The 25,046-nt window shown below is 38.5% G+C and overlaps 1 protein-coding gene across 1 annotated transcript; it reads left to right on the top strand.

Annotated features, from left to right (window-relative positions):
* Positions 1-1,775: 1,775 nt before the first annotated feature.
* mmp14b (matrix metallopeptidase 14b (membrane-inserted)) lies at positions 1,776-25,046 on the top strand. Its single transcript, XM_077615912.1, has 10 exons — positions 1,776-2,202; positions 16,388-16,536; positions 17,924-18,046; positions 18,244-18,551; positions 19,619-19,780; positions 19,896-20,053; positions 20,127-20,265; positions 21,467-21,617; positions 21,708-21,823; positions 23,592-25,046. Exons 1-10 carry the CDS (start codon positions 2,095-2,097, stop codon positions 24,059-24,061), a joined length of 1,884 nt encoding a protein of 627 aa, XP_077472038.1. The 5' UTR covers positions 1,776-2,094; the 3' UTR covers positions 24,062-25,046.

The following is a 25,046-nucleotide window of genomic DNA, read 5'->3' as shown; positions in this document are numbered from 1 at the left end:
ACTAGACCTCTACGGACACACTTCCTGGTTGTACTGCTCATGTGACTTCTTTTTTAAAAAAATTCTACGTGCAGGCAACACCATTTCGGAATGTGCAATCCAGCAGACAATCCTTTCGAATCATACCGTATCTCAGAAACACCACGTATGATGATTTTTCTTAAGATTTTCCCTTCAAAGTAACACATTTGTACTCCCTATCAAAACCATAAATATGCAGGTGAAAATTGAAAATCAGGGCATCTTAAACGAGAGAAATTGTAAAATTCAACCATTTTAAGGCAATTTTAAGGGTACGGCCTATATGTGGAGGCGGCTAATCTGCGAGAAAATACAGTAACTACCTAAGTTTAATATATACATTTCTCGATATTGTATGGACGCAAAAAAATGTATGGTATAGATATAATAGGGGTGATCCTACTTTGCAAAATTCGAGGGCATACTGTACCATGGTCTCAGATTTGAAAGTGCTGAATTTCACCCCAACTACTTCAAAATAATCTAAAAACCAATCCAGGGAGAGTTGAGAACCACTTAATCAACAAAGGGCAGGAATGGTCTACAGAGGCCACAAAACTGGGTGCCCTCAATATACTCTAAAAACACAATAGCCACAATTATAAAACAGAACTTCCCAGTAATTGTGTGTTAGCAATATTTAATCACAAGATATTGCAGAATTCTTTATATTCTGCATGCGGACGCAAAAACTTCATTAATGGGAAGTAACAAAGTACAATTAGGCCTACCTACTGTATTTTCTCGCATATAAGCCACATTTGTAACTCAAGAAAATTATGACTGAATCAAGGGTACGGTTTATATGCCACAAGATTTACAGGCTTGCTATACTCTTTTTCACCAGTAGATGTCGGCAAATTAACATTTACTATTTGTGGTTATTTCCTGTTTTCCCAGTAAGAGAACAACCATTACTGGATGAATGACTAACTTCCTTATGATATTCACCCTAATAATGTGCTTTTGATTCATACAGTATCTCAGAAATACCACGTGGGATGATTTTTCTTAAGATTTTCCCGTCAAAGTAACACATTTGTACTCCCCATCAAAACCATGAATATGGAGATGAAAATTGTGAAATTCAATGATTTTAAGGCAATTTCAAGGGTACGGTTTGTACGTGGGGTGGCTTAGATGCGAGAAAATAGGGTATGTACATGTTTGCTGACGCATAGTAATTAAAGTAGTGGGATTAAGGATTTCTTCAGGTATATCTACTTAATATATGCATTTTTTTATCGGGGACACCCTAATTTTCAACATTATTTTTACCCCTCGGTGTATTTTACGAGGGCAAATGGTGTTTAATTTTAAACAAAAAGGTATGGAGAGTTGCCTTCAAGACTTTGTGTTAAAAAGAAAGAAAGAAAGTAAGAAAAAAAAGTCATGTTACAGTAGGAGCTGATTTTAGCACAATGTTAGCGTTAGGTGGCGCAATATTCTCTTTAAATCAACTCCTAATTGCATTTATGCGCAAATATATTCTCATATTTCCATTCCTATAAGTATTTATGAAAAATATAAACAAGTGACAATTGGTGCATGTATGGTGATGGTTAAAGCTTAATTTGAGAGAAAAAACTGCAAAATTACAAAGCTAAACTATATCGAATTAAATGTTAGGTCTGGAACTATTGTAAAGGGCAAACAAACGACGTTTATTTATTATATTTACGCAAATTGATGCGAGCAGGAGGAGGGCGGGCATTTTCTCAACAGGCAGTGGGGGCGTTACAAACGACCACCACGTCTACAAGGACAAGACAGCAAAAGGGGATGCGGCTTAAAAGAAAGCACATAAATTCAACCTAAAAGCTCGTTCGTCGTCTTTTACTCTTGATCTAAATACAAAAAGAATGCGGGTCGTTCTTAACTTACTTTAGTTGTCGAAATAGTTGGACGAATAACAGGCGCTGGTAGCCGTGAGGAATTTTCATGACTTTTTCGACTTTTTTCTTTTAAATATTTAATTTCTTTTTTAGGAATGTTTTGACAGCGTGAAGCCTGTCTCAGATTTAAAAAGATTATACAGAAATTTCCTAATTATTTGGACAGTGTAAAAAAAAGATGGCAACGAAGAAAAAAGTGTTGAAAATGCTGCTCCGAGTCCTGCTGGTGGCGGTGCTGTTGGACGCGAGCACGCAGGCGGCCACGGAGAAAAAAATAAACCCTGAGGTAAGTCTCTACTCAAAGGTTACATAAATTGTCACATATGGTGGCCGTATTAAATATTTTTAGTGCATCATAGCACGGGGAAACATGGAAAAAAGCGGGACGGTTGTTACAGTCTACTAACTAATATACCAGTTGCTCCTCAATAGGAAATAATGAAAATATGGATGATTATTGTATATTATATGCGTTGTGTTACAGAGGGACCAACTTAGTTATTACCTCATTAAAACATTGGGTACAAGTCCCACATTTTCGGTGGAATGGACTATTAGCATCAAAAGAATTGGAGATGGGATGCTTTAGCAGCTGTAATTTTTAAGTGATGTCATTGCATCAATGCTTTTCTTTGCATTAATTTCATGCCAATATTCTCATCTCATCTCATTTTCTGAACCGCTTTATCCTCACTAGGGTCGCGGGGGGTGCTGGAGCCTATCCCAGCTGACTCGCAGGGCACAAGGAGACAAACAACCATTCACGATCACACTCATACCTAGGGGCAATTTAGAGTGTCCAATCAATCAGCCTACCATGCATCTCTTTGAAATGTGGGAGGAAACCGGAGTACCCGGAGAAAACCCACGCAAAACATGCAAACTCCACACAGCTGGACCGACCTGGATTTGAACCCAGGTCCCCAGTGTGAGGCCGACGCGCTAACCACTCATCCCCCAGGCCCCCTTGTCGTGGTCATTCTTATTTATTCATTTATTTTTTTAAAGTACTTTTAGAAGGTATTTTGGATATGTTAAAAGAGCCTTAACCATTTACAGGGCAAGTGTGTATTTATATAGATGAGATTTTGCAGGGGTTAAAGGGTAAATCCCAACAACAGCTTTTAAGAATGCACTTGTACAGGAAAGCATTGTCTGAATGACACATAAATGAATAAACACAACACTTTTTTTGTCTTTTCCTTTTACAAAATGTGTTATTCACCTTCTTGCTCACCTTTTTAACAATAGAAGTCCAATTTACCTAAATTTGGAGGGCCAACTGTGTGAACAGGCTGCCTCATGGTGTATGTAGTGTTTCACTTGCTTGACTTCAGTGCAAGTTTGATTCCAGCTGGCGGCGGTATGATTTTGAGTGCGAATGGTCATCTGACTCTCAGTGTGCCCTACGGCTGACTGGCGACCAGTCTAGGGTGTACAGTAATCCCTGGAATATCGCGGTTAATGTAGACCAGACATGGCTGTGATAATCGAAAAGTAGGGTCACCCCTATTATAACTTTTTTTTTCTTCAGTGCTGAGTCCTAGTAGAAAGAGTGGCTTCTGCTTACGAGTTTCAGTGTGGATTTTCACATTTTTATGAACTTTAAAGAAAAAATAAAAATTGAATAATTAATAGCGGAAAAAAAATCACAAAGTAGTGAATTTGCGATAAGTGAAGTCGCGCTAATCAAGGGATTACCGTAGTCTGCCTTTCGCCCAAAATTCAATTAAGACTGGATTGGGAAATTATTGAATTTATATCATCCATTAAATGGGTTTGACTAGACTGAAAATGTTGTCATTCACTTAAGAAATTGTTGCTTGAAAAGTAGAATGAATGCTGGTTAGCGATAACAAGTAGTTTTTAATGAACGGGAGTTAATAGTTGGCTGTTTTTAATAGAACAATACAATAGGACGATAAAGTCAACAAAAGTTACTTGCTGTTGCAACAGGGGGGTGGGCTTTACCCCAGGTTAGAGGAAGCAGCCCATAATGATCCTAGTACTCGTGATGCTGAGGAGTGCTGAGAAGGCAAAAATGAGGAAGCATGAGAGCACAAATGGGGAGAAATCGGAGTTTGTATTGTGGTCGGGTTAGAGTCGGAGGCAATTTTTGTGGGCATGGGAGGGGATTTTGAGAGCTGTGGGTTAATATCTGAGGGGATGGCGAAATGTAATTGTTGACATCTGTCTAAAGTTACAGCTCAGCAGAGTTGGAGTCTTTCTTCAGCTACTCTGAGAAAGAATTAGCTGTGAAAAAACTGCAGCTTTGCAACTTTTTTAATGCCTTTTCAAAGTAATTACAAAGTATGTACATCGTGGAATCATGCAACATGGATAATGGCTTTGATCAAGCAGTGGTACCAAACTTCTTTCTCATTATTATTCCAGCTGTCTTTGCGGAAAAATGATACGTTGAATATCTTGACCTACATTCAAGTCCCGAACGAAAGGGACAATTTATGATTCAAACAAAGACAGGAGTGGGCTGACCACCAAATTTGAAGTACAGGATTGAAACCAGAGACGCTTTAACAGTAAAGAAAGAGTTTGCATATGTTTGCAAGATGTGCAATTAAGTCCACATCAACAAGTTTAGACCGTGGTTGAATTGTTAACAAAATGGAAGATGTGAAATCATATCAGGTAGAGCCATTAGTTGAATATATTTCATCATCTTGGTTATTTTAATTACATTACACAAATGCTGTTAAAAAGTATAGAAGGTGCCATTGAACAGTTTTAATGTGGAGGCCACAGAAAACCATATATTCTTAGTCAGTGCCGATCATTCCACTGTAATGTTCAGGAAAGTAGAGTTGTTCGTTTCCTCTTCCATATGACCTCTTGAATAAACCCTTCACAAAGGAAATATGCAATAATGTATTAATTACAGAAACCTGTCTCACTGCTTAGTTGCACTCTGTAATGAGGATGCTTATGTTTTAAGTTTGTGAGTGGTCAGCAAGTTTGTATTTGTGGACACGGTATATAGACGATGAAGTCATTTCCTTTGCCTGGAAGACAGGAAGTGGGCATTTGCTTTGGTTACTTGGCCAATAAAACACCCGAATGTGTCAACTAGCTTGTGTGTTATATGATCTGATTCACACACTTGTCTGTTCTTCTACACATAAAAGATTTAGAAGAATGGCTGCATTATGACATCATTAAAGATTGATGGACAGAGTATAAGGGAATGTCCGGTGAGGCCAGTGAGGGGGCTATTTACAGACCACAAAAGAAGGCATTGAGGCCATATGAGTGATGCAATTTTTGAAGGAAAATAGAAATGCAATAATTATCGGGTTGAATTGAAACGGATGTCTTATTATCCATTTGTCCATCCTGTATGAAATATGACACGCATTGTGTCAGTAGCCTTCTTTTCTTTTGCTCTTGTGATTGGAAATCGGGCCTGATCACATCATTTTCAGAGGATCGTAATCAGATAAAAACAATGAGATTTTTTTATCTATTTATTTTTTATTAATTTTTAAGTATCGACTCATTAGCTGCGATTGACGCCATTAGACATCAATCCATATTGCCAATAAAAGATGATCACTCAATACCAGCGTTTGCAATTGAAATGGTTTTAATGTCTATAACTCAATGGCAGTGAAAGAGTTAAGTGCTACAAACAACAAAATAATCCTGAAGTGTATTGCAAAAAATACATTTAAATCACATTAATTCATTCATCTTCTGTACCTCGTATCTTCGCAAGAGTTGTGAGGCTTGCTGGAGCCAATCCCAGCGGACTTAATAGAGGCTGAACCAAATAATGTGCAATCCAGCAGACGATCCTTTTCGATTCATACAGTATGTATTTCAGAAATAGCACGTATGTCGATTCACTCGTATCTCAAATCAACGTTTCCCATAGAAATGAACTAAATACAAATTAATTCGTTCCCACCCTCTGAAAAAAACACCAAAAAAAGGATATTACAATGGAAAAACATATTTTTATTGGTTATAATTCACCATCTACTAACAGAGTAACAAATAACCAGTGGTTATGATGTTTAATAATAAAATGAGGCATTATTTTATACAACGGGAAATTTGTGGATGGGAGAGAGAGTCACTTGACGGATGCGCTCGTAACGTAACATAAACTTTAAATTTAACTTAAATGAACTTAGATTCATATACACACACTTAAAAAACGTTTTATTCTTATGTGAGACTAAATTTAAACCTCCTTGTGCAATAATCAAGGGCTTCATGTATTCCAACACGGCTTTCGGGCTGAACTTCCTGCTTCCGCATATGTATTGACGAACCAGCTCAGTCACCCGTACACTACTCATGTTTTTGGATTATTTCGTGCTTAATATCGATTGTCATCATACAACTTTTTTTCGAATTACCCTTCATTGCACCAGCTTACTTTGGATCCATTGTGTTTCCCTTAATTATGCACTGACTGATGCAAAAAGAAAAAGAAAAACGGAAAAAATGCAACGCGGTGCTCGTAGAGATCTTTGCACGAGGGAGATGTGGCGAGAGAGACAGTGCGGTGAAATCATAAGTAGCGGCCTGGCCAAATGGCTGTCTCAAATGCTCAAATCTCAAAATTTGTCTCTTATCTCAAGGAAAATATTTGCCCGGAATTCTACTCATATCTCAAATTCAGCAGACGATCCGACAAGAACTCACAAATACACAGGGTTTAAATAGACAGACATGGGTTGAAAGACAATTAGAAACACATGTGACACAAGAGGCAGTGACCAGCAGAGACACCAGTTGCAAGGAAATTACGGGTGAACTCAATGGGAAATCACAAGGAAAGGTCACACTGAGGAAAATTAGCCAAACCTAGAAAAGCAAACTAAACCCGCAAAAGACAACACCATAAGTTGTCAATTCAAGTTTCACTTAAGTCTTAAATATAATGACAAAAGCCCAGTATGAACGCAAGTTTCCACTTTTTCACATTTGTGCAGAATAAAATTAAACATTTTTAAACTGTAAATTAAGGGTTTTCCCCACACACTTTCATTTTGCGAAAACTGAACCATTAAACTATACGTAGAAAAAAGCTCTAATGTTTACGATATACGCATGTGTGTGAAATGTGGTCCACAGTTTGTATTTTTTGCATGAACAAAGAAGAAAGACAGGAAGAAAGGAAGGATGCCAGTTTTTTTCCCTTCTTTTTACTGTTTGACAAAGACACACCCGAGTCAACAGTGGGTGGCCTCAGGGTAATATTGCTTGCGTAGCGATTGATGTTGTTACAGGAAATGAGGTAATAGCCAATGGGTTAACCTCAACAATAGAAGTGGTTACAAGAAAAATTACATTTGCAATCATGTCCACACTTTTTGTAAAAATAAAGATAAATAAAAATGTTGTCATTAATCAGTGAAAAGTTTCTTCAACTTCACTTGATTAATTTCCAAGCCGCTTGCAGGCAGCCCACCACACAGTGTGACAATTTACTAATAATAATGGACTTTTAATCCGTTTATGACATCCGAGGGTTAGCAGTGTGGACCCTTTTTATTTCCATTGGCACAGTCTAAATGGAACAACTTACTCACTCCCAGTAGTGACACACTATCCCTCTTGTTAACCCTTACTCTGCAAAATGACCATTACTTTGAAGTACGGTATTTTCACACCGGGGGTATTTTCTGTTTTTTTAAACATCCTCATTACAGAGTGCAACTAAGCAGTCAGACAGATTTCTGTAATCAATACATTATTGCATATTTCCTTTGTGAAGGGTTTATTCAAGAGGTCATATGGAAGAGGAAATGAACAACTCTACTTTCCTGAACATTACAGTGGAATGATCGGCACTGACTAAGAATATACGACACTAGGTTTACCATTCAAATGTGCTACTATACAAGAATAGGTTTAACCTTAAAATGTGCTTAACATGTTGATTTCTCCTAATAAAACAGGCTTGTCAAAATTTAGACCTATTTAGTATTATTGTATTAGATTGTTCGCTAAGTATACACACATGGTCAAATGTTTTGAGACACCACACCATTCAATAGAATGAGGGAGTGTCTCATAACCTTTTATCGCGAGTGTACAAGTTGTGACATTAGATGTTCTCTTACATCACAGGTGTTAAACTTAAGCTCAGTGAACCAGATTTGGCCTGCTACCCCATTTTGTGTGGCCTGCGAATCATGTCCATGGACTGATTGAATATTTTCACACCGGGGGTATTTTCTGTTTTTTTTGTCAATAGAAATGGCGCTTCCTTTCAAAGGACACCCTGCTATAGTTGTGCTAGCATGACACAGACGTAAGCATGCATGCTAGCGTATGTTTTTAAAAAAAGCAACAGGAACGAAACTTAGTTTGATTTTGTTTTATTGATGTAATATGTAGGCAAAAAATATTTTTAAAAATACGTCACTTGCAACAAAAGAGAAAATGGCAAGACGCAATCTAGGCACTGTATAAATTATGTTTGGAGCGGCCATTCTCCCTCTATTGTAGCTATCTTCTTTGGCGCTGAGAGATGAAGCGCTGTCCTGACCGCTGCCATTTTTTTTTATAGCAGAAAAGAATCGGGAAGAAGTGAAGTTGTGATAATCGAGGGAACACTGTAGTGGTATAAAATTAGCCTCATTCTAAATTCACCTGCACAGGCTTTTATAAGGAAATATGGTAAAATGCTAGATGCCAAAAAGCTATAAGAAGTTCTCAGTGTCGTACAACAGCAGTCTTTTGAGTTAGTTGATTTAAAAAAAATATGTGGAGTATATCTCAAACTGTACTTGGAACAGTCTTTCTCTCATGCAGTAGAACTTATGAAATGAAGTCAATCACAATAGCGCCTGCCTGATTCATAGTAGGATCCATTTTCCCCAGCGCAAAACAATAGTCTTCACATTCCGTACCATTAGGTGTGTTTCATTACACTTTTTCATAAAATAAAAGCGATATTTCAAGCATTTCAGCAAAATGACTTGTGTTCCATTGTAGTCTGTTTTTTTAAAAAAGCTCCATAATTCTTGTCAAGTTTCATCCTGTGAGACTTCACTGAAGGAAGATGAATGCCAAAAAATGTGTCTGAACATCTCCCTTTAAAAGCATATGAACCGTTTTTACATATTTGGGTGGCTTTTAAAAAAATAAAAAATGCTGATTGATTCGCACGTCGGTCTCATAGTTCTGGGGTCCAGGGTTCAAATCCAGAGCGGTCCACCTGTGTGGAGTTTGCATGTTCTACCCGGTCCTGCATGGGTTTTCTCCGGGTACTCCGGTTTCATCCCACATTCTAAAACATGCATGGTAGGCTGATTGGACACTAAATTGCACCTAAATGTGAGTGTGAATGGTTGCCCATCTAATTGTGATGGGCAATCGGCTGACCACCAATTCGGAGTATCCCCTGCCTCCGGCCTAAAGTCAGCTGGGATAGGCTATCACACACCCCGCGACCTTTGTGCAGACACGCTGTTCAAAAAATGAATGAATGAATAAATGCAGGCACTCCCATTACCAGTGTGATTTTTTTTTTTGCATTGAGAAATTTCAGTTTTTTTTTATTACTAAGAATAGTGGCAAAATAGTTATTGCAGCCTCACTTCATAACTTGGTTTCATGGTTCTATTGTATCTGTCTATTTCAAAAAATATTTTATCTGATTGTTCTTAATGGGTTTTTAGACAATGCTTACTGTAAATCCCTCGCTTTTAGGAAAGGAGAGCTGCGGTTGGGGATTCAATGTTCAGGAGTTAACTGAACACCAGAAAATGTTAAAGTTCAGTAGTGGAAAAATAATCAAATTATAATTTCAAAACTGACAGATGATGAGATTGGTCGGTCCCGTAAATAACCTCTGGTGATAAACTGCGTCTTACTGTGATTAATTTGGGTGTCAGATAAATAACCTTATTTATGGTGCAGATGTTTAAAACAAACTAATTTCATATTCTTAATTGTTACTTAGTCATGAAATTAATTTAATCGCTATTGAAAAACAAGAAACCTGTTCAAATTAGGTTTAGTAGGTAAAATTGAATGAGAAATTGACTTGTGTGACAGTCTAATTTTCCAACATTCTTAATTTTCACATACTGTATTTTTCGGATTATATATCGCAGTTTTTTTTCATAGTTTGGCCGGGGGTGCGACTTTTACTCCGGTTCGATTTATGTGTGAAATTATCTACTTCCCGAGTTGGAGGAGTTGTTTGAAAGTGACACCGATGAAAATGTCATTGGATTTAGTGGTATGGAGTGAAACTGATAGTTTGGTAAACTTGTTAGCATGTTCTTTATGCTAGAGTTATCTGAATAACTCTTAATATATTACGTCGTTACTGACATAACCAGTCATGTAACGTCAGTATACCGTACACTTATTCAGCCTGTTGTTCTCTATTTTATTTTAATTTTAAATTGCCTTTCAAGTTTTTGGTGTTGGATTTTATCAAATAAATTTCCCCCAAAAATGCGACTTATAGATGTATTTTCCTTCTCAATTATGCATTTTTTGGCTGGTGTGACTTATACTCAGGTGCGACTTATAGTCCAGAAAATACGGTAATCGTAAAAGGAGCTTGCTTATTTTTATTAGTGAAACTAAAAATTCTGAAAACAATTCAACTTTATACTACAAAGGATCACCGTAATAGTGATGCTGTGCAAAGAAATACAGTAGACTTAATGTTTGGAGTGATTTATGTATGTATATGTATTTATAAACAGTGGTGTGTTTTTTGAAACATGAAACTGAATGGTTAACTCCAAATTTTGAAGGATAATGTATATGCAAATTACTGGCAATACAACAATCTGAATGCTGCTCCTCTGTTAATATTCTCTTTTATTCTTTGTTCTACTCTAAATATCCAGTTTCATGTTGCAAAAAATTCAAACAAGGAGCAAATCACAGCAATTCCTTGCAAATGAAAGGTTTTATGAGATTGACTCTCTCGTTTAACATCATATAGTTTGAGCACCACATGTTTGTATAGATTTGATGCATATTTTTATTATTTATACATATTATATTACCTTATTGAAGATATCTGATCTAGCTCAAGGTCTCCAACTCTTTGTCATCGATCTGAAGTATCAGTTTTTTTTTTCATATATCAGCACAGTACAAAACATGTTCATATTTTATTTCATTTTAGACCAAAGTTAATGGATAAAAAACATAGGAAGAAAATGGTTTTCTGTCAGATGCGTAGCTTTATTTCAAAAACCTTTTTTCACATTTGATTCATACAACAAATATACAATTGAGTGTATATAGAGTGTTCAACAGGACTTTTTGTTTAACCATGAACTCTGATACCGAATTCACCGTACTAAACTCAATTTTCTTTCAAAAGACAACTCTTAACGATCAGCTAATCAATAATTGTATTGTTATCCACCATCCCCAATGACGTTAAAGATGCAACAGTCCGCCATGTATCCTCTTCTTTTCCCCCCGCTCATGTGAAATATTGCTTAACAGTCAGACTTTGAGACTCCACATCTTTACTGCTGCCCAAAGTCTGAGTCACAACCAAAAAGGTCTCATTCAAAGGTAAATTAGTGTAAACACTGAAACCTCCAAGTCACAGACAGACAGTCCAAGAGTAAGAAATTCAACCTACAGGCCAATGTCGGTCAAGTTGGATCAGAATCAGTTCTTTTCATGAGTGTAATGTAAACTTACAAGGGCTGACCATATATTTATGGATGTGAGTACACCCGTATGCACAAATTGTGCATACCGTATGTTTTCAGAGGTAAAGCCCTTCAATAACATGCCTTGCTGGTAGTATTTAGTAAGTATCAGCAGCAGATGTGCTTTAGAGCAATGATTGATAGGCTCTGGGTGTGGTCCTGGCTCTCTGGGTTTTCCATGAGAGAGGGCATAGAGGAGAAAGGGTGGAGCGATGAGGCAAAGACAGTGACTTTGAGGTTTGGATGAACCAGGCAAGAATTCCCACTGAAATTACCAGCTGACGCTAGAGCTAAACCATCTGCTGAGGTCTGCCCAAGTCCTGAGAGTCTCACCCTGGGAGGGACACTCCTTCTTCTATCTTTTCACTTCAGTGGCCTCTTTGTTAGCACAAGTGCCTTAAAGTTCTGGGGTCTGGTTTTCAAATTTCTGTATGTTCTCCTTTGTTCTATGTCTGTTTTTTTCAAGGTTTACCCATTTCTTCCCACATTCTTAAAATATTCACAGTAGGGGAATTGGAGAAAAAATGTTATAGACAGTGAATGGTTGTTTGTTTGTGCTCTGTGATTGGCTATAAACCTGTCGGCTGGAATAGACTCTAGGTTACACTTGACGCTAGTGAGGACAAATGCTCTAGAAAGTGGCTGAGATAAATATTTGGACCTCCATATATAGTCATGGCAAACTGTGTATGGACCTATTTAGTTTTCATTGCTTCTGTGTATTTCCTATTGGTGTAAAGTTTTTCACAAAGACTGAAAATCACTTTGAAAATTGAGTCCATCCAGTTTTGTATTTTTTTGGTCTAAATTATTACTGGTGTGACCATGTTGTAAATCAGGTCTAAGCAATCATATTCAATTCACAGATTGTCATAACGCTTTCCTTAGTTGCAGTATTTGTATAACTTTATAAATGCAAATCGAAAAAAAAAATGCTTCAAGCATATGTTCATTTTGGGATTCAAGCCAAAACTCTTGCATATTGACGAATTATGTTTGCTGATTAGTCACAAATTTGTTTTCCCCAATATTGGGGGGGAAAAAATAAAAAAATAAATTACTTGTTCAGGGTATAGCCATCGAATGTAAGATATCCATATTTGGAGAGTTTGGGCAGAACTTATTCTCTGCATCCATCCATGGACCACCAAATCCAGTTTATTCTCTTTTAATTGCCTCGCAACCCGTTCACTACCTCCTCGATGTTTTTTCTGGGATATCCAAGAACCCTTGAATATCTGTAAGTACAGTCAATTGAACTCTTTAGTGGACATGATGCTAATGAAATATTACACCTGTGCATCAGGCACAGTCGCAGTGCTTGTGGCAGGCATCACAAACGGTTCGGAGAGATTTTCAGAACCATAGCCCTGCAACCTCATTTTAAATTGTTTAAAAATAGATTAGGATTTCAGGATTGTGATACAGCCCCACCATAGTCAAAATTCAAACTTTTTACTACAGTTGTACATCTACTTATGAAATTATTTGGTTCCAGAACTTTTTTCATAATTTGAAAATTTCGTAAGTAGAGGTGTACTTTATATGTAAATTCTCTAATTCGTTCCACGGTCTTCACACAACTACCAACTGAACCCTTTAAATTTGGTCAACGTCTCCCAATTTTGTATGAAAGATGTGAGGAAACACAAAAATGAGAGAAAATTATAAGGAAATAATTTATTAATGTCTTAAAATGAATATAATAGCCCAAAATCCCTGTAAAAATGTGCCCTGTGCCGCTGAAATAGTTCCCTCCCTGGCCATTATATTGGGAGACGTAATACTCATGTTTGTCTGCCAGATGGCGGCAAGAGCCCATTCTTCCGGGGCCAAAAGCCGTCCACTTTGTAGTACTACATACATTTTCTACTTTTATTTGTACGGTTTTTAATCGCTTAATAACGGGAATTGCAATCATTAATAAGGGGAGAATTTGGCCAAGGTGGACAGGTATGTAAGAGAGAATCTTGAAACATGGATAGTGGTTGTTGCGAGACAGCCAATTGAATTGAATTGAATGCTTTTATTGTCATTATGAGATAGAATAAGAACGATTAAATGAGAACCCATTAGAGGGTAGCGATGTTCTAAAGTGAGAATCAATGCATCCGAGACAATATTTTCTAAATAAAATAACCGATAAGGAAATGCATTTACTTTTTGGGGGATTTCGTAAGCTTGGATCTTTTTCGTATCTCCAGTCACTCATTTGCATGTAAAAAAAAATTCGTAACCTGAAAATGTTGTACCTAGAGGCATTTGTAAGTAGAGGAATGACTGTAATAGGTTTTAAATGGGATTATTTTGATGATGAAATCATGTAATTTAGAATTAAGTGTCAAAGTAAACTCCTCTGTAAGATGGAACAAGACCTAGTGGCAGTACTGCAGCCTTTTTAATCACTTCTAGAACTTTATTTTGAATTAAGGGAGGTTGGGCGTTGTGTACAACCCATCAAAGGAATCTGCCTTTACACAATGAAGATGGATCAATTTAATCTGTTCTATATGGTTTTACTTTGCATTGGTACAGTACTTAAATTTATACCCTGAGCTATGACTAATTCTGATCAAAATGTATGATGCATTGGAATGTAGGAATATAGTCTACACAAAAACAATGTTAAAACAGACTGTGTTCAGAGATTGTCAGATTTAAATGAGTTATGCTTGTTAAGGAATGTCTGGACTAGCTCTGATAACATTGTCAAGTGGAACTTTATGTTGCACTCTAATAACTTTTAATTTTATTGTAAAAGATAATTTCATGGCGGCCCATTGATCGAGTAGTTAGTGCGTTGGCTTCACAGTTCTGATATCAAGGGTTCAATACCAGGTGTGTTGCGACCTTCTTGTGTGCAGTTTGCATGCTCTCACTGGGCTTGCGTGGGTTTTCTCCAGGTACTCAGGTTTCCATCCACGTCCTAAAAACGTGTGGGAGGCTGGCCACCAATTCATGGGTTTCACCTGCTTGGTGACCGTAGTTGGCTGGTATAGCTCCGCCCCCTGCGACCCTTGTGAGGATAAGCGGTACAGAAAATGTCATGTTACATTTCCGTACCTCCTCTTATTAATGATTGCAATTCCCCTTATTAAGCGATAAAAAAATGCAACGCAGCACATATTTACTCACATGGGGGGCACGTAAAGGTCTAAAATTTTCTCCTAAGTGCACGGCTTTCTGACGCGCTATACAGTAATACCTCGATTATCGCGGTTGATGGGGGGGTCGGACCCCCTCACGAAAAGTGAAAATCTGCGAAGTAGGGTCACCCTTATTAATTTTTTTTCTTCAGTGCCGAGTCCTCGTAGCAAGCGGAAGACAGGGGAGTTGCTTCCGCTTGCGAGTTTTAGCGTGGATTTTCATATTTTTATGAACTTAAAAAAAATAATAAAAAAATAACCCGCCTCGTGGTGTAGAGGTTCACTCGCCTGACTTCATTGCGGGCAGACGTGGGCTCGATTCCCGCAGGCAGTGGCATGATTGGGAGTGTGAATGGTTGTTTTTCTCTCTGTGTGCCCTTCGACTGACTGGCGACCAGTCTAGGGTGTAGTCTGCCTTTCGCCCGAAGACAGCTGGGTTAGGCTCCAGCAACCCCTGCAACCCTTTCGAGGATGGGCGGTATGGAAGATGAATGAATGAATAATTTTTTTCTAATCCCCAGAAAAAAATCTGCAATGTAGTGAAGCAGCGTTAACCGAAGCGCGAAGTAGCGAGGTGTCTCTGTATTTATTTAGTGAAAAGCGTTCAGGTGAAAGGGAAATGCGTGTGCGCATATCATGCTTAAAGCATGGCAATACTCTAAGTAGTCGGCGATGACGTTTTCGTCTGCTACCAGTGACCAAGACAATCCAGATTAGAGACGAAATGGGTAAAACGAGATCGGTTTTACAAAAAAACGTACTGAAAAAATCCCACACAAAAGTTATTATACGGCGTGCACAATTTTAACTGATCAAAAAACGTATACAATATGGGAAAAACGTATAAGTTGACAGATACGCATTTCAACCACCTAATACTGTTAATAAAAAGGGTCACATTGCTTTCTCTGAGTAAATTTTCCAACATAAGATCCAAGTGGGTTTAGTTTGGGTTTTTTTGTCTATGTGTTTTGCTTTATTTTTTCCGACTTTGGGACACAGAGGGAAAGAAGCTGCGTAGGAGTGGTGCAGAGCCAAGCCACTGGCATCTGTCCAGAATGTCAATCCAGCGCTGCGGTGGAATGGGTATTCCAGGGAAAAGTAAGGTCAAGTTCAGCCTGAGAAAACTGAAGAACTCGATGACCATTGCAGACACCAAATTAAAAAAAAAGTACCAAGAATTTACATCTTGGTAGAAAAGGGAATTTCTTCAGTGGTATAATAGCTTTCAGAGGCTTTTCTTCAAACCTGAGTTATTTTGTTGTTGGCATGTTTTTCTTTTCAATGACTTATAGTCCTAAAGTGACTGACTGGTGATGGTTGAATGGCTTTTGGAGTTAGTCACTGAATGGAAATTTGCCAAAGGAGCTTCAGATGATGTTGCTTTTGTTGGCACTAAGACGCAAAACAGCTTATTTTGTGCATCAGTGTTTTTTTTCTCAACAGCTGCACATAATACTTGAACATCAGGCTCGCGCAAGTCCAAACAAATTCTGGTCTGTTAACTTGGTCAAGGTTCAAAAAGTTCAAAAATCTGTTGTGTCAGTGTTGTTAAGGAGTTTTCCATCTGTTTGGAAAATTTCCTTTGTTGGTTTTGTAATAGTTTTAACAAGTAACATAACATATTCTCTTTTTTTTCCCCTTGCAGTCGTGGCTCCAACAATATGGTTACCTCCCCCCAGGAGACATGCGGACGCACACCCAGCGTTCACCTCATTCTGTTACTTCAGCCATCGCTGCCATGCAGAAGTTCTATGGTCTCACTGTCACCGGCTCATTTGACACAAACACAATCGAGTGAGAAAACTTTATTTTACTTTTTACTTTTTTATTTTACTGTAGGGCTTTACTGCTTTACTGCTGGGATAGGGTCCAGCACCCCCCACGACCCTAGTGAGGATAAAGCGGTTCAGAAAATAAATGAATGAATGTAGAGCTTTACTCATTGCCTGTCATTGACTGCAGTAGACGTCCAATCCATTTGAACTTCAAATAGATTGGAATTGTGTTAGTTCTAACTCATTTACCGTATTTTCACGACTATAAGGCGCACATAAAAGTCTGAAATTTTCTCCAAAATAGACAGGGCGCCTTATAATCCAGTGCGCTTTATAGATGGACCAATACTAAAATTGTTATCACGATAAAATAAAATAAATCCGTCGATAGGACAACTATGGCAAGCAGCCCCCGACTCTACTATTTTCCCGTAGATGAAGTACTGCGCAGTGACTGCTGGGATATGTAGTCTTTTTTGTCAATACACCCAATGGATTGTGGCCTGCCGATCGGCATCAACACTAGCTAGCTACTATTTGTGAACGAATTGTGGCCTGGCGATCGGCATCAACACAGTTGCGAAGCATGGAAGACAGCCTTGGAATACTAGTTACGCTAGCTACTAGCTAGCTACTATTTGTGAACGAATTGTGGCCTGGCGATCTGCATCAACACAGTTGCGAAGCATGGAAGACAGCCTTGGAATTTTAGTTACGCTAGCTACTAGCTAGCTACCATTTGCGAAAGAATTGGGGCCACCTGGGCGAACGTGTCTGCTTGTACGGTTGTTCGAGCTTTTGCCAAAGCCGGCATCATTTCTAAGGAGACATGGAAATGACGTTGACTCTGAGAACGAAGAGAGGGGACCTGGAAATAGGCTGCTTCCGGTAGCCAGCGCTATTGCGTTTCGATGTTCATCCATATATAATATATGTGTCTAATGAAACGGTGCGTGCTTTGTGTGTCTAAAATACAGAAATAGCACTCGTTACTGACACCGGCTTAAAATACGATGCGCCGAATAGTCGTGAAAATACGGTAAATTTATGTTAGCAGGATCAAAATAGTCGCATGATTGGACGTCAATAACAGTCAGTGGCGTTAAGTGTTAATAATTGACTAATTGCCAATTATTTGTGCAATTTTTCAACAAATTGGCTCCTGCAGAATCATTTTTTGACAGCTTGTTTTTTAAACCAAAGGTTTTGTATGATTTCATTTCATATAGAGATAATCTGCTTTCATTGGTCGGTTCTACCTGCTTATTTAGAACCAAAAGATAGTTGTTGCGCTATGAAAAAAATTATCTTTTGAAAAATGGGTTACACGCAAAGCCCTAACACATTTAATAATAATAATAATAATGAACAGAACAATTGCAATAAAACTTTGTGGCATTCAACAGGGCCATGCAGCGGCCTCGGTGTGGTGTGCCAGACAAGTTTGGTGCGGAGTTGAAGACCAACCTGAGGAGAAAGCGTTACGCCATTCAGGGCCTAAAGTGGAACAAAAATGAAATCACATTTTCGTAAGTAATTCTTGCACATTGATTTTTTTTTCCACATATATTTTGTGGACTGGTATGACCTGGAATTTGCTGTCAGTTGTGGAACATTAGTCTCTTAAATTGACCACATTCTTTCCACAATGTACTGCCTCGCTTCTACTCGGCGCAAAATTGCCAATATTTTTTTTAAATTGTTCACCTTTGACAACCCCTTTCAGAATACAGAACTACACCCCAAAGGTGGGCGAGTACGAAACCCACGAGGCCATCAGGAAGGCCTTCAAAGTGTGGGAGCGTGTTACCCCGCTGCGATTCCGGGAGATCCCTTACAGTTACATACGGGATAAGGTGGAGGAATTCGCCGATATCATGCTATTCTTCGCGGATGGTTTCCATGGCGACAGCAGCCCTTTTGATGGCGAAGGAGGTTTCCTGGCTCATGCTTACTTCCCTGGTCATGGCATCGGGGGCGACACCCACTTTGATGCAGCCGAGCCTTGGACGATTGGAAACCAAGATTTGATGGGTAAGGCTGCTGTCCTTCGGGTCACATACTAACACGAGAAAAGTTTAAGCACTCAGAAATGCGACTGTTTTGCTAGTGCATGCTTTAAACAAGTGCTGACATGTCCTGTCTGCTCTTGGTATGAAGTAGTTCATTCACACAGTTTTACTGGAGAAATGGGGAAATGTTATTTTGGGAGTTCCAGAAAATTCCTTGATTTAGTAATTCACATGACGTGCAAACAATTGCATTCATTTCCTCAATTTTGATTCGCGGAAATTTATAGTGCGTTTGTGCATCACATGTTAGTCACCTACAAAATACCCACAAAATAAAGCTGTGATGGAGGTTATTTGACAATTTATTTCGAAATGTTTGATAGTCATCTTTAATCTCATAAAACCTGGCGTCCACATACGTAGACAACACATTCAGGTATGATGTTCATTCATTCATTTTCTATGCCAGTTATCCTCACGAGCATAGCAGAACCATCATAACGAACCATATTTTTGTTGATTTTGCCAATGGCGGATTTTAGGAAAGGGGGGAGGGAGGCGCACCTGGGCCTCTAGCGGACAACCATTCACGCTCACACTAATACCTAGGGGCAATTTCGAGTGTCCAACAAGCCTACCATGCATGTTTTTTGAATGTGGGAGAAAACCGGAGTACCCGAAGAAAACCCACACAGGCCTGGGGAGAACATGCAAACGCCACAATTTTAGACTTTTAAATGCGCCCTTTGTGAGTAAATATGTGCCGTGTTGCATTTGTACGGTTTATTATCACTTAATAAGGGGAATACAATCATTAATAAGGGGAGCGATTGACCGAGGATGACAGGTATGAGGACTATTTGGAAATCTTTTATTGAGTATTTCAAAAGAGTAGTATATAAGGCATTTTAGTTATTTTGATGTATTCCTATGTCAGTAAATTTGTTTACATAACTTTGAGGGAATATTTTAGTCAGCCTCTGTGAGTATTATTAAAAAAATATGTTAGTTTGTTTGTTTCAATAAGTGTAGTGTGGCACGTAAAATGTTTCCTATTCCTACTTAGTCACTAATGCTTGCTGCCTACAGGCAATGATATATTCCTGGTTGCTGTACACGAGTTGGGCCACGCTCTCGGTATGGAGCACTCCAGTGACCCCTCAGCCATCATGGCTCCCTTCTACCAATGGATGGACACAGAGAACTTCCAACTTCCTGAAGATGACCTCAGAGGCATCCATCAACTTTACGGTGGGTAATCATTAAACAACTCTCCTGGCATTCATAAACTACTTTATGAGATAAGGTCTAAAAAAATGAAGAAATGCTTCCTTAATGCTACATTTCTCCATCTTCCCATTTGTAGGGTATACATCAGGCCCTCAGCCGCCATTTGTTACACCTCGCATGCCAGAAGAAACAACTCCTAGCTATGTGCCGGAAAAGCCCCGGTTTGGGCCCAACATCTGCGAGGGACATTTTGACACCATTGCCATCCTCAGAGGAGAAATGTTTGTCTTTAAGGTAAAGCTAATTCATCTTGTTTTGATTACATGTGGTATTTATGGGGTTCAAAATTTTGTTTTTGCCTACTCAGGATAAGTGGTTCTGGCGAGTGCGAAACAATCAAGTGATGGATGGATACCCCATGCCCATTGGTCACTTTTGGAGGGGATTGCCTCCTCTCATCAATGCTGCTTTTGAAAGGGAGGACGGAACTTTTGCTTTCTTCAAAGGTGATTTTTTTTTTACTTAATATATTTCCCGCATATAAGCCGCACCCTTAAAACTGTTGAATTTTACAATTTCTCGCGTATAAGTCGCCACCTGATTCCCAATTTTTACCTCCTATTCATGATTTGAATGAGTACAAATCTGTTACTTTGAAGGGAAAATCTTAAGAAAAATCATCGCACGTGGTATTTCTGAGATACTGTATGAATCAAAAGCACATTATCAGGGTCAATATCATAAGGAAGTTAATATGCATGTCTTTGTAAATGCAAAATATCAAATTATTCAATTTAAAAAAAAATGTCTATCTTGATGAGAAACGTGATGCTTTTTAATGACAGAAATTAAAATTTTCTTACCAGAAGTTTAAGATGTTGCGGCAGCCAAATTGCTTCTAATGTCAAATTATCTGGATTCTTTCCGATGGTTCATATTATATAGTCAATATCAATAGTTGTCACTTTTTGAGCAAGATATAAAAAGAAAAAAAATCAAAGCAAAATTTTGTTTTATTTCATAATCACAAACTTACAATCATTTCCTTAATGTGTTCCGAAAGGGTGTTGCCTGCACATAGACAAATTCAAAAGGGAAATAACGTGAGCAGTACAACCAGCAAGTGTGTCCGTAGCGGTCTATTGTTCACCAAATATCTGGGTGCAATAATAGCATGAGATACACATTACGCAGGTACCAAGGCTGATATTTAAACGATTGACCAAAAGACCTTCGATCAGCCTTAACAACTATTGGGATGTGCTGACATGGTAAACAATACAAACATATGTAGCAAGGCTACTCGCGCCTGGCCAGTCAGAGCTCGTTTAACTACGGTAAGATGTGACGCCCTGAGTGAGCAGTGACAGGCACAAGTGAGTTTTTTCACGTTTTATGCAAGATAGGTTTTTTTTCTTGAATTTCATTCATAGACGTCAAAATAAATGTTGTTTAGTGTTTTATGTTTATCTTTTCTCTATTTTGAAATAAATGACCGAATCGGCCTCATTGTCTTGTGTTTGGCGTTTAGTCTTTGTCACCTTGCAGTTTCGTGCATGTCGTCTTTTTATGCGCATATAAGCCGTACCCTCGATTCTGTAATTTTTTTTTTTTTGAACGACAAATATGGCTTACATGCGAGTAAATCTTATATTATCTTGTTTAAAGAAAATATCATTAATTTCCATTGTGCCTCTCTCCAAATAGGTGACAGATACTGGGTCTTTACTGAATCTGTTCTTGATAATGGTTACCCCAAGAAGCTGAAAGACATGGGGACTGGTCTCCCCAAAGATAGAATCGATGCCGCACTTTATTACACACCTACTGGACAGACGTACTTCTTCAGAGGAGACAAGTCAGTCTTACATTTGTCTGTATTTCAGATCACTGACACGACAATAGATGGACACATACCATAACACCCTTTACCTTTTCATTTGTTTAGGTATTACCGTTTCAACGAAGCATCGCGAAGTATTGACAGTGGTTACCCAAGGCCTGTTAGTGTTTGGCAAGGAGTGCCTGACAATGTCAAGGCAGCTTTCATGAGTAAAGACCAAGGTAAGGAGGGTTCTTGCAATTCAGGCTCTAGCATTTTTGAAATGTAAAACTAGAATACTGTATTTTCAGACCTATAAAACGCACCGCACCGTCTGATAGGGCGCAGTCTCAGTTGCGGGTATATTTTCTGTTTTTTGTCAATACATTGGGCGCTTCCTCAGAAAAGGCGCTAGCATGACACTAGGCTAGCGTATGTTATGCTAGCCGCTAGCATACCTGTGTTATGCTAGCCGCTAGCATACCTATGTTATGCTAGCCGCCGGCGTATGTTATGCTAGCCGCCAGCATATGTTATGCTAGCTGCCAGTGTATGTTATGCTAGCTGCTAGCATGTTTTTTAAAGCAAAACTAAGTTTGATAATGCTTTATTGAGGTAAAAGGTACACTCTGAAATAAAGAGTTCAGCGTTTAACATGCTAGGCTCCACTGTCAGTCAGAGTTGTGTATTTCGGGAACTTGATTCCAGCTTTGGCAAAAGCTCGAACAACAGTGCTGGCCCAGTCATGCACAATCCATTGTAACTCGCGATATGCATCTCTCCCAAGCCTTTGCATCCACTAAGTTTGACAAACATGCGAGCCAGTCTTCGAATAACCTGATTCTTGACCTTGACTCAATTGTTTTTTTCTTTGATAGCAAATAAATCAGCAGTAATCCCTAAAATTGGAGAATATTTTCACTCTGCCCTGTACTGTCACAAGTAAAACCAAAAACTCCTTTTCATCTATTATCTTTTGAACTCAGTTGTTAACCACTCACTTTAAAAAGTTAAACTCATTCTTCCTTTGGCAAAGTACAACTATGACAAAGTTTTCCAGAGCGAATTCAGATATACTTCCAGTATTTCTATTGAAGCAAATCCACCTGTCACAAGGAAACAATGTAAAACAAACCAGAATCCGCAAAAAAAATGAAATACTAATATATATACTCACATACCATATGATTGAAATACTAAATAAATAGAAAAAGATTTTGCAGGAAGCAAGCAAACAATGGAGCTGAAATTCAAGGTGTGGACAGTTTAATTGTTTGAGCCAGTGTTTCCCAAACACTGTGCCGCAGGAAATTGCAAGTCAGACAATGTAATATTCAGAGAGAAAAATTAATATGAATATAACGAGATGGAAATTGAACTATTACAAGATTAAAATCAAAATATGATGAACGTTAAATTATAGATTATACTATTACAAGATTCAAATTGTGAAACAGTCATTTTGTTGCTTACTTTACTCCAACATTAACCGGAAGTTGTTTGGTTTGTAGGGCATCAACTTTTGGCGACGTAAAGTCTGTGTGAGCACAACATTTTTTTGCTTAATATTAGGAGATTTAAGTAATATTTGGAGAAAAGTCATAAAATTATACGATTAAAACCATTACATTTCTTATTTTTGCATCACTCGAACCGGAAGTTGTTCAGGGTCCACCTACATAAACTTTTGGTGACATTAGGTCAGTGTGAAAAATTTGATTTTGGAATAATTTTGGAGGTTTATGAGATTCCTGCTGATAAAACTGATGAGAATGACAATTGTTAATATAGGCGAAATCGTTTTAAATTAATAGATTTTCAGATGCTGGTGTCCCTTGGGATTTTTTTCAATGCAAAAAAGTATGCCGCAGTTCAAAAAAGGTTGGGAAAAACTGTCTTAAATAAACAAATTAAAACGGCTCTTTCTAAAACTGACAAATGTTATCAAAAGTGCCCCATAATCCAATCAAAAGCTACCAAAATATGAATTCCTTTTCTCATCCTTCTCAGCGTACACCTACTTTTATAAAGCCAACAAATATTGGAAGTTCAACAATCAGATGATGCGCGTGGAGCCCGGCTACCCGAAGTCTGCCCTGCGAGACTGGATGGGTTGTCCCAACGAAGACCCCAAGACGGATGGGGGAAGAGGCGGCCACGACAAAGACAAGGAGAGAGACCACAACGATGACGACAAGGACAGAACCCGAGACAGGGAGACCGAGAAAGAAAGGGAAAGGGACAGAGAAACCGAGACGAAGGTCGAGCGGGAAAAGGAAGTAGAGGATACGGAGGTGATCGTGATCGAGGTGGACGAAGAAGTCAGAGGGGGAAGCGGCGGGGGCTCGGTCGCAGTGGTCATTCCCTTGTTCCTGTTGGTGTGCGTGATCGCCACGCTAGCGGGGTTGCTCGTACTGCGTCGTTACGGTACTCCTCGCCGGCTCCTCTACTGCCAGCGTTCCTTACTGGACAAGGTGTAGTTGGAACGGGCGAGGATGAAAGAGAAACAAACGGAAGGCCATTTTCTCCAAAAGACCACCAAATGCAGAGACGAGCAGCACGCCTTACTTTTCAAACCACTGCCAGGTTTATTCTGCTTTGTCGCTCAACCACTCAGGCCTTCCGTTCGCCTCTCCGACCTCGTGGTCACCGACGCCAGCTCACGGCTGTTTGTTTGTTTGTTTTAGCTTATTTTCAATGCGTATCAATGCGAGTTGACGTTTCTTGTCAGCATTTGCGGCCTCTTCACAGAGCATGTTTTTGGTTTAAGCAAATGATGTGTTCACGCCCCACCAAAACCACCAATACGTATACAGTTCTACACAAGTACCCTTTGAACACACACACAGAAAGACCCTTATGCAAAAGAACAATTTCTTTAAACCGCAGTTATTTTGTTTTTTTTAACATTTCCGTAAAACATAATCGAGCCAGTGTGAACCAGTAAGGGGAAAGAAACCATCAGATTAAGCATGAGCAATAAATCGTCTTTCCCCTTTTTATATAGATGTTGTCATTATTATTATGACTATTACTATTATTGTTGTTGACTGTGTAATGAATGTGTTTTTGTACATTGTCATTAAAAAGTCCTGCTGGACAGTGACATACAGTTTAGAAAGTTGGCCTTAATTTTATATGTGGGAATAGTGAACTCGGGACACGGGTTGTTGTTGTTTTTGTTTTCTATTGGTGATTGAAAATTGAATGTTTTTATTTTCATTTTTATTTCAAATAAAAATAAATCTGAAATTTGAAAAAATTGGTTCTATTTTTCATTGGACTTGTTTACCACTTTACAATATGGTGCTTGCTTTACTAGTTAGGGTTCAGGGGAAATCTCACAGCAATGATGATGATACTAGTGATGATGATGATAATGATAATCCCTTTCTCAACAAGATTGTATTTGTTTCCTTTACATTTTTGGATATTTCCCCACAAAATAAAGACATTTCAAAAGGA

The sequence above is a fragment of the Stigmatopora argus genome, chromosome 12 (genome assembly GCF_051989625.1).
Source record: "Stigmatopora argus isolate UIUO_Sarg chromosome 12, RoL_Sarg_1.0, whole genome shotgun sequence".
NCBI classification, from domain to species: domain Eukaryota; kingdom Metazoa; phylum Chordata; class Actinopteri; order Syngnathiformes; family Syngnathidae; genus Stigmatopora; species Stigmatopora argus.
This window is presented reverse-complemented; position numbering and strand designations above follow the sequence as displayed.